This window comes from Pieris napi, chromosome 20 (assembly GCF_905475465.1).
Source record: "Pieris napi chromosome 20, ilPieNapi1.2, whole genome shotgun sequence".
NCBI lineage: Eukaryota > Metazoa > Arthropoda > Insecta > Lepidoptera > Pieridae > Pieris > Pieris napi.
Genome location: NC_062253.1, coordinates 10,733,988 through 10,747,486, shown reverse-complemented (window position 1 = coordinate 10,747,486; position 13,499 = coordinate 10,733,988). Strand labels below are relative to the sequence as shown.

General features: G+C 34.5%; 1 protein-coding gene across 1 annotated transcript; it reads right to left on the bottom strand.

Moving 5' to 3' along the window:
• Positions 1 to 498: 498 nt before the first annotated feature.
• Positions 499 to 13,241, bottom strand: LOC125059553 (protein pigeon). Its single transcript, XM_047664021.1, has 14 exons — positions 12,833 to 13,241; positions 12,334 to 12,750; positions 12,076 to 12,215; positions 10,912 to 11,043; positions 8,130 to 8,303; positions 7,503 to 7,680; positions 6,331 to 6,635; positions 5,803 to 5,979; positions 4,656 to 4,868; positions 4,235 to 4,381; positions 3,364 to 3,557; positions 2,622 to 2,836; positions 1,980 to 2,186; positions 499 to 671 (listed from the first exon to the last, which is right to left on the bottom strand). Exons 1-14 carry the CDS (start codon positions 12,891 to 12,893, stop codon positions 523 to 525), a joined length of 2,709 nt encoding a protein of 902 aa, XP_047519977.1. The 5' UTR covers positions 12,894 to 13,241; the 3' UTR covers positions 499 to 522.
• Between the last annotated feature and the right edge of the window lie 258 nt (positions 13,242 to 13,499).

Here is a 13,499-nt window from a genome sequence, read left to right as displayed (position 1 = left end):
TGTAACAAACGCTACAGCTGAATATCTTTCAGGCCGTTTTAGTTAAAAGGCTAGGCTGTTAATTGAACGGCTTATTAAGCCAGTTGGCTGCGACATATATACCATGCATTATTATTTCAAACTATGTATTTTAACTTTACACACAATTCACTATCCACCGGCGCCTTTAAGACTTCCCTTACTCTAAATTAACTATAATGTTCTACAATAATAATATAAATACTAAAATGTTATATGTATTCTATCTGGTTTGTGATTATGTTAGTTAATTTTAGTTGGTTAGTTAAAACAGTGTTATGAGTAATTTCGTTTCTGGATGACCATTACCCTGAATAAGAATTAATTAATGTTCCATTTGGCAAACAGCTACTTCTCTCGCGTTCATGGCTCTTGTTAACATTATCATAAATTAGACTGTCTACTTATAAAAAATTACATATACTATTTACTACAGTAATAGAAAATTGGAATGTTATACTTAATAATTAAAAATTTCGCTACAAATTCTCTTATTTTAATCACTCAAGCAGCGGTATCTTGCTGTACAGATGCTAATGTAGCTTCTATGATAAGATTAAAGTCGAGTTCATTAAGACTAGCTTTAGCTGTCAACAAATCTAGGAAGGTATCCAGAGGTGAGAGACGTTCTCCTGAAGGAAGCGCTGCAATACCTGCAAATAGAATGTCAGTGTTAATCATATATTAAAGTTTATATAGTCTTATCTCTTTAAAAGTTTGGATATGCAAACAAACTTATGCCTCAGCAAGGCGAGGCGGTACTTAACTCCGGGCCACCGCATGCAACTATATAAAGCGCAAATTCGGCCCCACATGGAGTACTGCTCTCACCTCTGGGCGGGGGCTTCCCCGTACCAGCTCCTTCCACTTGACCGTATTCAACGCAGAGCGGTTCGAATCGTCGATGACCAATCCCTTTCCGAGCGGCTTGATCCTTTGGCGTTGCGTAGAGATCACTCTGCATCTTCTGCCGCATTTACCATGGAGAGTGTTCAGAGGAGTTGTTCGGATTAATACCTGCAGTCGAGTGTCGAGGCAGAGTACGAAATTCCACCCGTATCACCTCGACGTCCGCCGTTCCACAACTGAGCGTTTTTCAAGGCAGTTTTTGCCGCGCACCACCACTATGTGGAACCAGCTGCCCACTGAGGTATTTCCGAACCAATTCGACTTAGGGTCCTTCAAGAAAAGAGCGTACCGATTCCTGAAAGGCAACGCACTCGCGAGCCCTCTGGCATTGAGAATGTCCATGGGCGGCGGTATCACTTAACATTAGGTGAGCCTCCTGCCCGTTTGCCCCCTGTTTTATAAAAAAAAAAAAAATGCAAAGCCAACCCAAAAAAAAATAGCCAACATTTATTTTTATATTATTCTACATAGAGATAGCCGTATCACCAGATGCAATTACCAAAATCATGTGATGCAATTCTAAACGAACAAACAAATGTTATTTTACTTGTAACTTTCGCTCGAACGGTGAAGGAAAATATCATGAGGAAACCGACTTGCCTTATATCCAAACAGTCGACGACGTGTGTCAGGCACAGGAGGCTGATCGCCTACTTGCCCATTAGATTGAAAAAATGATCATGAAACAGATTCAGAAATCTGAGGCCAAGACCTAAAGAGGTTGTAGCGCCACTGATTTATTTTATATTTTATTTGAATTTATCAATTTTTTTATTGTGTATTATTTAAAAAAAAAACTTTATTATAACTATATTTTTTTACGCAGAACTTATTTACGCAATAATAATTTTGCTGGAAATCGAATTCAAGTAGTGTTCCACACATCCTCATTCCTTAGGCAATTTGTCTTCGGCACCAGGTCAAGGAGACGATTAAATATAGACTGGACAAATTGTTTTACCAATTTTTTTCACAAACAAATCCAACTAAATTATTTGCAGGCAGTCAGTCTACAAAACTTAATATCTTTCCCTTGTCGATGACCTGCTTACCAGTGTCCTTGACAGGTCGATGCGGGTGATGGTCCCTGGCAGGTGGAGTGACGCCACTGAGCAGGGCGGCTGCATGGTCCCGTGCTCGAAGGACCAAAGCTTGCTTATGAGGCCACGAGGCTAAGGCGCGTCGTCCTCGCCCTTCGCCCGCTAACTGGATCAGGCGCAGCTTATTGTTGACAGTGCGCTTGCTGTCGTCGTCTTTACCTGTTTATTTAAAATTTTGGAATACCACAAATATATACAAAAAAAATATATAAATACAGATTGTGCAGTGTTATTAAAAGTGTGTTAACCTCACTATTATATTGGCAATAAGTCCAGTACGGGTCCAAAGTCCAAATAAAAAAAAGATATATGTTCTATTTCCAATTTTATTTCACTCTCAGTATAACAAATTTTATGACGAAAGGAAATATATTGAATTAGCTTAACACCGAATCATAGAGACAGTTGTACATGATCTCTAAAAATCAGTTATGTAGTAGATTGTTACGGCAGTAATATTTTTATATCTTCATCATGCTGACTGATTACTGACATAATAACTACATTTGTATAAAGAATATTTCTCCTAAAAAATCTTCGAGTTTGAAACGTAGCAAATTAATTATTAAATGAAGGTATTTAAATAAAACTTACTGGCAACAATCGCCTTAAGCACATCAATCTGCAATTCAAGTACGTTCCTATGGACGTACTGTACGAATGCGTGGAAGGGCAACGTACGATATCCCAGATATGTAAAGAACGAGCTGAAACCTTGCGGCAGTGGGTAAGCGACCGAGTCCGCTGCCACGTAATACTGCTCCAGAACTTTGAACAGGACTAACGCGTGTGTTGAGTCCAGTTCATCCCTATATAAATCAATAAATTAATAATCTAATCTATCGCTTGCGCCTAAGATCCATGCCATACGAAAAACGAACAAAACAATGAACTGAAAAAAAACAATTTAACCCAAATAACAAAGCAAACCAACCAAAGATGAAACCAAGTGAAAAACGCGATGAACCAAAAGGGATTTAGTGATACACACGTGAATTCAAAACAAACCAAACGAAAAACAGCCAAAGAAAATAACGAACTGGGCGCAGATCCATTCTTTTACTTTAACTTTAATTTCAGAATTTTGGACCTTATTCTAAAACTTGGACTGCAGGGAGTATTGTATACAATACCATTTCTTGAAATACACAAAGACAAGTTGACCAAAAGGAGTAATTTCTATTAAGTTTGTCACTGAAACGCATTTGCTATTTTTATTTAAACAATAAAGAAAAAAATAGACTCTTAGAATAATCTAGAATATTCTCTTTTTCTATATTTGTTAGTTGATTTGTCTACGTTTGGATCTGCGCCCGCAAAAGACACACAATCATACACGTAAGCGAAACCGCGTGGCTGATGTGCGAGCGGAACGGCAGCAGCGGCGCGCACGACTGCGCGACAGAGAGCGCGCGATGCGTCCAGTTGCGCGGCCGCCCAACGAGTGGCCAACGCGTGTACGCCGCTCTCTAAGGCGCCATTCGATCCACTGCTCTCGCGCATTAGGTGAACGCTAACAGCGCGTAGATTCTGTATTTTAAGTCTATTGTGTATACTGTATATCATACATTACAAGTTACAACTGACGTTCTATCTCCTTTTTGGTATCTTTATAGCGAAGAAACAACGAACAATATCTACGGGAACACTAAAGATTTAAAACGGAATTGCTGTGGATTATATGTCGTGCCTAATTACATATTTTGGTTTATTACGTAGTTAATAACATTCGTTTGATAAACTTTTCCTATCGTGTGAAACATCTTATTCCACAGAAATATTCAATAATTAAATGATTCACTCAATATATATATTGCATTGGCACTGAAAGTATCGTGATGACGTCATAACGAACACCTAGTTTGATGTTCTTTCAAAATCCGTAGCGCAGATGTCGTATTGGAATCATATGGCACAGAAATTCTATATTGAAATCGCTGTTCATAGTTATATGGTAAATATACAGGACAATGTACGACTTTGAATGTCCTCTGCTAAAACCAGGGAACATTAAACCTTCAGGCAAGTACTTTTTTACTTTGCTTGCCTTTGCTTTGTTTTTCTAAAGTCATCGGCTTTTTTTCATCACAGCGTAAAAATAATTTGACAGAAAGAAAAAAAGAGATGATTTATTGTTTATGAATAGGTAAGTGATATTTATACATTTTAATATTCTGTAAATAAAGTTAAAAAAGATAAATAAATACCGCAGCGATGACATGTTCCTGTTTGCTTGCGGTGCAGACGTCTACTTCAAAGAAAGGTAACGCGTCGTGGGTGACGAGCGAAGGCCGACGGGGCAAAGGACCCGCCGTCGGGGACATTGGAGTGCTGCAGCGAGATAGGGCTTCGGGCTGATAGACAAATTAATGTTATAGCATTTTGATTTTAACTTGAAAATGGAATAATACTCTCTTCTATGGTTTTCATCGTCATTCCTACTTCAATTTGTTCATTATTAACTCAATTTCCTACTTTAATTATTTTAAATATCTAGCTAATTTAGCTAGATTTTAACTACTTTAAAAATATTAAAGATGAATTAAAATATGGAATAAGGAAGAAAGTAATCGTTACTAACAAAATTATTTTCTTTATATATCTTCTACAGAAATGAAAATCTCTAACCTGATAGCAATGAAGGCTGACCCTCAACTTCTCCAGCACCTGCGAGGGCTGTAGCCTCTCCTTGGGCGTAGCGAGGGCACACAAAGTAGCCCATAGGCGTGTCCAAGCATCTTCAGCGAATTGGCTGACGCGCTGTCTGGGAGATAGTACCACGGCTGATACTGCGGTGCGCCATAAAGCCGCTTGGCTCACTGAGACTGATATTGAGCCGGCCTGGGATTAAGAATAAACTACTTTATAGCATATACAAGCATTAAAAAACCTAAGCGATCTCTTCCAAACAGGCCTTAATAAAGAAAGCAGTAAAAAAGATTATGAAGTGCAAGAGTGCCAAATATTTATTAGCACTTGAGACCAAAATAATAAGATACGCTTAGAAGAATAGAAAGAGAAAACAGAAGTTTCTAAGTATTACAATTCGAATTCATATAAGTACTTAATTAATTAAAAAAATATTATTCAAAAACTTTCCTTCATTTCTATCTTTATTCTGTCAATCTCTGACAGTTATTTCTAACGACTGACAGTTATGTAAAATAAACATTATCGTTAAGGTAAATATTTAATATTCCGCTCAACTTCCTTAAAGATTTTTTGCATAAAAGCCTACTCCTGATAACAATAAACACCACAATAAAAATAATATGCGCAATTCATTTTTATATATACAAGTTGGCCAAAAAGTCGTGGATCAAACGCAAATAGGGGATAGATGAGGTCATCAGCGGCAAAAAATTGTTCTACGGGAGGTCTCTAAGGTCAACCCCTACAGAGTTATGATTTATTTTAGATTTATATGAAAATTGACTTTTTTTACTAATACATACTTATTAAAATTCGAAAAAATCTACATCCTGTATCTTTTTCATAATATCCACTAGATTGGTACTGATGAGTTCTTGCGTTAGACATACTTTAATTTTTTGCCGCTGATGACCTCATCTATCCCCTATATTTGCGTTTGATCCACGACTTTTTGGCCACCCTGTATAATATATTAAAGCACAGAACATAGTAGGATTACTCTTTCCCTGAAAAAACAACTTTAAGAAAACAAATCGCGTAACTACATAATAACTGAATAACTAAATTCTAATAAACGTAAAAAAATGAGTCAAAAGATAAAGTAATACCATTCACCACATACCTTTATATCGGTGAACTTCAAGTGCATAGAAAAAGGCAGCCAATTCATTAGACTGATCGCAGACGTTGGCAGCGAACGCCGGGTCACCGCATACGTGGTACTTATGAGAAATTCCTGCATCACTTTATGTAAGGCTACTACGCCGTCTTGCTGGTTCACGCAGAGCCATGATATTAACTGGAATTATTGTTAAACCCTTTAATTTCAGAGCTATAAGGATATGCATGTTCTTTTTCTACGTTCTTCTACTTTCTGTTAGTTTTTTTTTATATTTATGCGTGTATTTGTTTAAGACTCTCACAATGAAGAATAACTGTCAATTTTAAAGTATTATTTAGAGACTGACGAAGAAGTAGAACAATTCAAATCTCAGTTATTGACTGATACTTTCCTCCGTAAGGATTTAGAATATGTCTTTCATAAATATCGCTGAATCATGATTTGATTATGAATTTTTTTTAAAGAGATACCATAAAATTCTATTCTAAGATTTTTTTTAACTTTCTTCTTTTTTATAAACACTCTTACCTCTTCAGCCAAATCCATGTTCCCCTCGTGTTGAATCAAAAAGTGCAACACGCCCAACCTGTTTTCTACCACTGTGTCACACTTAAACGTTGCTGCCAGATCTTTGTCTGCTACTATCATAGTAACCACGTCTAAAGTATTCAAATCCACCGTAGCGTGTGTTCCAAAACCCAAGAGTGGGGCAAGACTGGGTCCACTCTCCGAACTCTCAATGGGCATAACGATATGGCAGCAGGGCTCGTGATGGGGACTTATGTCTATCAAGTGTGTGAATAGCATTGGTATATGGACGAGAAGATGGTGTTCTGTGGAAGTACAAATGTTATTTATCATTTGTGATTGAATAACAACCGTCGAAAGTATTATGCGGCAGACAGATTTTCCTGTGTGCCATTGTTTATTTGCTTTATAATTCCGTATAAGGAAGTTGGCACACATAGAAAAATGGCAAATAGGTTAGGAGTAGGGATGCATCGATACGCCTTTTTGCCGATACGATACCGATACCGATACTCTTATAGAAATATCGCCGATTCCGATACCGATACTAATGCTTATTGAATTTAAATTAAATTAAGGTAAAATATATCAAGTTTGATTAAAGTTTTTAATTTTTTTTTATTATAAAATAAAAACAGTGACAAACTTTGAATAAGATTAAAGGTTTAGTAAATAACATTAAGAATTAAGAGTAATAGTTAAATTATAATAAAATAAATAAATGTTCATAATTAAAATTAACATTGATAAGATTTTTGTAATTCTCCGTCCGTGCCTCGTTTCCCACGCCCCAGATCAAACAAGATGCGCGTTTACATTACTTTTTTAAAGCGCGAAATTTGAAAAGTATCGTTGTATCGGCAATCAAAATATCGCCGATACCGATATATCGGCAAACCCAAAGTATCGCCGATATATCGGTATCGGTATCGGATGCATCCCTAGTTAGGAGTTACATAGGAGTATTCTACAATACTCAACTCAAAGCACACCAATAATTATTTTTAAAATTTTTGTGATGTAATGATTATAATTACCTACTCATTATGAACTTTGTTAGGATTAAAATTATTAATAAGTTAAATTTAAAATTAAGAACGTGAATTTAAAAAATGCTAAAAATATTGTAATCGAAACCGATACCAAACGAAAAAAAATTCAAGAAATCTTACCAGCATACAGCATGTAGGAAGGTCTAAGAGACTTCGCTAAGGACCATGGGATGTCTGGTACCACGTTATGCACCACGCAGCCGTGATGCAGTAGAGTCACAGAGTACGCAAAATTTACTCCCGAGTCCTTTAAATCTACATCGTCTAGTACTAGAGAGCTGGTTGAATCGTCTAGAGGCTGAAGAAAAATAGATTTCGGTAAAGGGGTTTTGTTCTACTACTGTTTATAATAAGAATATAGGTAAATAGAAAAACTTTGTTAATTGAAATTAATGGAATATCTTCCAATACAAAAACATTTTTAAAAATTAATTCAATAGGCCTAGATTTACCTAAAAATTAATTTAAATAAGACCTATGTAACGTAAAGAGAAGCTGTCGGCAGACCATCTTACGTGAGACATGGCTGTGTCGTCAAGTCGACCCTTGGGCTCCAAGATAGGCCTGGTTGGAGGCCAAGGCTCCAAAGCGCATAGGCGCATTTGGCAACGGGAAAACGAAGACAAGGGTTTTAAAAGAATGTCAAAGTTTTGCTTTTATCATGAGTCTAAAAAGTATATAACATACTTGCCATTAGGAAAAGCTAAGTTTAAACATTTCTAAAACATTACCAAACAAAAATATTACCTTATACAGGTAATGATGGCAGACACAAAGCAAGCCCCGTTGGTCACATATTATATAAAGATCGAGGCTACAATCGTGTACTCTTAGTGGCACAGGGTCGTCTTCGTATGAGCCACAGGCTGAAGCAGCTCCGTGGGCGCCTGGCATATGAGGAAGGCTTAGAGGGATGTTTAACTGTAATTATTAATACTTTTAATTAGCTATAATCACACTTTTTCCAAGTAAAAAGTAGTTTGGTCAGGAGGTACAAGGTACAAGGAGGTCAACTATTTCTGACAATAATAGAATTGCGTTCGCATAACCAGAATTAAAATAGTACATTCTTGAAATTTTAAAATGCACAAGTCACGTATTTTAGGTAATGTTGTATTTTTTTAATGTAAGGCCGTTTTACGACCGGAAATGGCAAGTACCTTCAAGTTAATGTTCGGAGTAAACATACACACTACACAGTACATATCAATAGTTGTGTAACTTGTTGGGCTTTTAAAATTATTTCTTCGTCGACAAAAAAAGGCTTCTAATTTACTTTTCTTATCTTTAATAAGCTCCAAGCCTCAGTGGACTATTTGACGAACAGAATTAATCATATACCCTCTCAGAAAATCCCATATGTAACGCATATAACTTCAACACAAAATAGCATATCAAAGTTCAAATCCATGCATTTGGGAATACAAAAATATCGATAAACTTGAATTCATAATATCCGCAATGTATCTTTGGCCTTTGTTGACTCAATTTGCTATCATCTGAATTAGGACATGCAGTTATCTTAATTGCTAACGTGACATTAAAACGCATTCAAAATTATCGTCAGAGAATTATTGCCTATTCATTCTGGCTGGTTGTGGATTGCTACACAACTGATCGAGTATATTTAAAACAATATAAACTTAATCAATTATTACCCATTAACTGGAACTCCATAAAAAACGGCTTAGTTTTAGTTTTCCGCGTGATATTCACATTGATTAAAAAATATTTCGTAAGAATAACAATTTCTTTGGATTAAAACCTCATGGTACATACAGTTGAGTTATTCGGACTCCCTATGTGAACCCCTTTACCATAGTAGCTCCTGGATCATGAATAAAATATTATGGCGAGGTCAATGGGAGTCGCAGGTGAACTCATCGAAATGCCATAATCTTGCAAATGTGATAAGATAAACGATGTTGTCTTCATAAAAATACATTATAAAGGGAGATTGTCAAATTCGCAGTTTATCTTTAACACTGAATATTTTTTAATATGTATTGTTTCATTTTAAAATGTAATAAAGGTATATCTTTAAAACGGGTTACGCGTCTCTATAGAACCAGCTTGAGGAGCCTTTCCAAATAAAAGGTTATTATATTGCTTTCAGTACACTTATACAGAAACAACATAAACACCTATCGAGTTACACTACTCAATATGTTGGCATTATACAAAATAAGTATATAAATCGATCCACTAATTTATGTCTGCATTACGCGTATTTTCAGCGCGTTATACAGATGACAGATGGTCTGAAACAGTAACCGATAGGACTGCTCCAAAAGGAACAAGGCCAGACCAATAGAGGGATGGGCTGACGGGATCGAAAGGGATGCTGGAAAAAATTGGATGACGAGGGCACAAAATAAAATAGGGTTGAAACATTTGGAGGTGGCCTTCTCACGGACAGGGGTTGCATCTTAGAGTATTTTTTTTTTTTTTATAGTATGTCAATAAGATGTGGATGAATAAAGACTTAATTATTATTATTATGATTATTATTTCGCGTATGTTAAAACGCAACAGGTAGAACTAATTACGATTTAAACGTTGTATTAATATAGTATACACATGGAATAAAATGTATAATTTACATATATATGAAAATAACGTGTAGTAAAGGTATAAAAATAAAAACCAATACTTTTTGATAATATGTTGGTAGGTACTTCAACTGCAAATTTATAGCGTTTATTCAGCTTGAAAAAATCATAAGCTTATCCATTTTAGCACAATAAGAATTTACGTTGCAATTAATAGCTCTTAAGCAAATATTATTTTAGCTGTAGTTATTTCAAACAGCTACAGTGAATAAATTTTAATAATTTTTATGTTTAGTGTTACTCTACAATAAATACCAGTATTATTTACTGAAAATCTATAGTCCCGCAACCTGCCAAGGGAAGGAGAAGGTATATATTTAATTAATAACTTTTGCGTTGTTAAAAAAATAGAATATAAATAATAATATTCATGAAATACCGACCCTCATAAAAATTTTGTCTTATTGCACCATTTTATCTAATACTCACCTGTCCCTTTCCATCACAGTGTAAACACATTTAGACAGAAATAGACAAAATAGGACTTTACTTAAAATGAGTGTAAACCTTAGATTTTATAAATAAGTGGAGTTGTTCGGAAAGAATGCTAAGCAACTAAATACCAAAAGAAATCATATTTTTTTGTAACATATACCTAACATTTCCTTACCATTATTTCCAAACATTACATAAACATAGTGTGTAGATGTCTCCTATTCGTCTCTACGCATATTTAACACGGTGAACGTCAATGACATTGTCTACTCATAGTGAATAGTTTAGAAATAAATTTATTCCGTCTGACATTGATATTTTAATAAATAGCAAAAGTATACTTGCAAATAATGTATTATAATGAGGCCCCTATTTTCATGGATACGTTCAGTCTACACATTTTAACAAGAAAAAGAACGACTACATTATCTCTAATGTTAAGGCAATTTGGCAAATAAAATTTAAAACATCTATGTACGTACCACCGTCTCGTGAGGCAGATCAGCGTGAAACTGAAGCGCAGACAACATTGGAGTGAGTTCCGTTGGAGTCTTCACATCTTCCTCTTCTGCGAAACTTGGGGCTGGTGCACGGTAGTGGATATAGAAAAGTACCTAGAACATACATCTAGGGTTATTTTTGAATTTATTATTTCGTAAAAGTGAGAAAGCTTGGTATATGGTATGGTTGGTGGAACTCAATTTCCTCACTTAGACTCATACTCGGTCCTGGCTATAATTTAGCCAGCCTAACTCCTTCCGCACATAAGTCTCCCGGGCGCTTCGCATTTTTTGGAATTGAAATTCGCACATGATTAATTAAATTAAGTGTACAGTGAAACAAACATGAGGTTTTTCCCATATAAGATTTTGACTCTTTTAAAACACAGACCTTAGGAGAGTTTTTTAAATTATTGGGCAGTATTTTTATGAACAAAAATATAACACATCCACAAACTAGTACTTTCTTACAACTCTTTAAAATGATTAATATTGTCATAAACCTATTCACAATGCCAAATTGTGTTGAAGAGTCTAATACACTTAAAATAAAAATTTGGTGTCATTTATCATCACACAAACACTAATGCAATTTTTAAAATGTTTAACTATTACTAGCTTCCTTCTATTGTTTTACTTGAGTAATAAAACAATAATTAATAACAATACTAAATTACTCAAAATGGGCAAACCTAATCTAGACATTAAACCATTAATCATTATTGCTATAATAAATTAAAATGAAAGTACAATGTACTAAGTACTAAGAACAGAGTGCTAAAATATAGTCGAAACCCATTAATTAATTGTAGGAAATAAGCAGAATTAGGGTTGTCATTAACGGCCCTCTTAATTAATTTATGACAATGGTGTAATGATAACTATGCATTAACTAATAGATATAATTTAAAACTGAATAAATGTAAAACAATATTTTTTTATCATAATTAGTATGTTATGAATTACAAAATAAATGTAAAGAATTACAAGGCAAATTCTATAGATTGTTTTTTTATATGGTTAGATTAAGTAAGCTAAAATAAAAACAATAATAACTCCTTTATTTGCCCTAAAAGTGGTATTAGCTCATGATGTTTAAAACATTCCTGCCTTATTGCAAAGGGTCTATAAATACATATAACTTACTTGATTGAGACAATCCCATTGAGACCATGAAAAGACATTTACAATTTTTTCTGGATTTGGATAAATTCCATCAAATCCCCACTTCTCTGACCCATCATCACATTCATTAAGAAACATAGGTGTTCTGTAGATTTTAATACCTGCAATGACCAAACATCTTTTTTACACTAATTTTAATAAACTAACAATTCTATTAATAAAGTATAGAATGTAGGCCATATCCCTATTTAACTATAAATTGAAAATCCAAATACTTACATTCCAAGTGTTTAAAGAGAATGAATCTGTCATTTCTAATGCCAGGGCTGTACTTGATGCTCTTTCCATACACATACTGGACCATTATCTGTTTAGTTGAACCCTCCTCGATCTTTTCGGGGCCTGTTATTTTATCTGGTAAAACACCAACTAAGAATGGGCAGTAAAGGGCTTCATCCTTTGAATTCCCAGGAAAAACTTTTACTACATATGCAACCAAAGTATGTGATGAATTTACAGATGCCTGTATAATATTGATTTTATCTTCAAATGTATAGAGATTTTTTAATGTTTTCGTCTTGTTAGTATACACGCCAATATTCAACACATCTTTGTTTTGTCGATTCGAAATCCATGTCAATACTTGGGACCCATCTTGTTCTTGACCAACTAAGCGCCATTCACGTGCAGTTACTTCTACAATGAAATTAAATAAAAACAATTAGAAAGCCATATATCAATATTAATAAATATACGTATTCGTATTAAGAAAACTTACCTTCATCAGTTTGTGATTGTAAGACACCACATAGCTTCACAGCTAAGTTTTGAATTGACATCTTTAAAATAGATTTGTGGAGAAAAGAAATTAACTGTAATAATTAGCACCAGTAAATTATAATAGCATTAAATATGTTTGATATATAATAGAATGTACATGATATCGATTATCAGCTACGCTCTTCGATTTCCTATCAGCTGGTGCCCAGCTGAGCACATACGTGAATATAGGCCCAAACAGTGCTACCAACAATATAAACCGATGCCAGGCAATAAGCAATAGAGCCAACATCACCATTGACCAATGAATGATAAGTATTCAACTATGCAAAATGTTTCAATATACGTGGTTATCGTGGCGTGTGTTTATATTATTATTTAGGAACATCTAAAATATTAAAAAGTATCTTCTAAAAGAAAAATTAAAAATTAATTTACAAATTCAAAGTTCAAATAAATTATTTAAATGTTTTTAATCCCTTTATTTGAATTATTTGATTAAAAAAAACACAACATCACATACAATATTTGTTAAAAGATTTTTATCATATATTATTATAAACATATTTTTATATAATTATGTGTCAAGGTATTCGCTTTTATTGTCGAGGCTTGTATAACGGAACAGATTTGTTGTGACATATGTTTTCAGGGAGAAACAAACG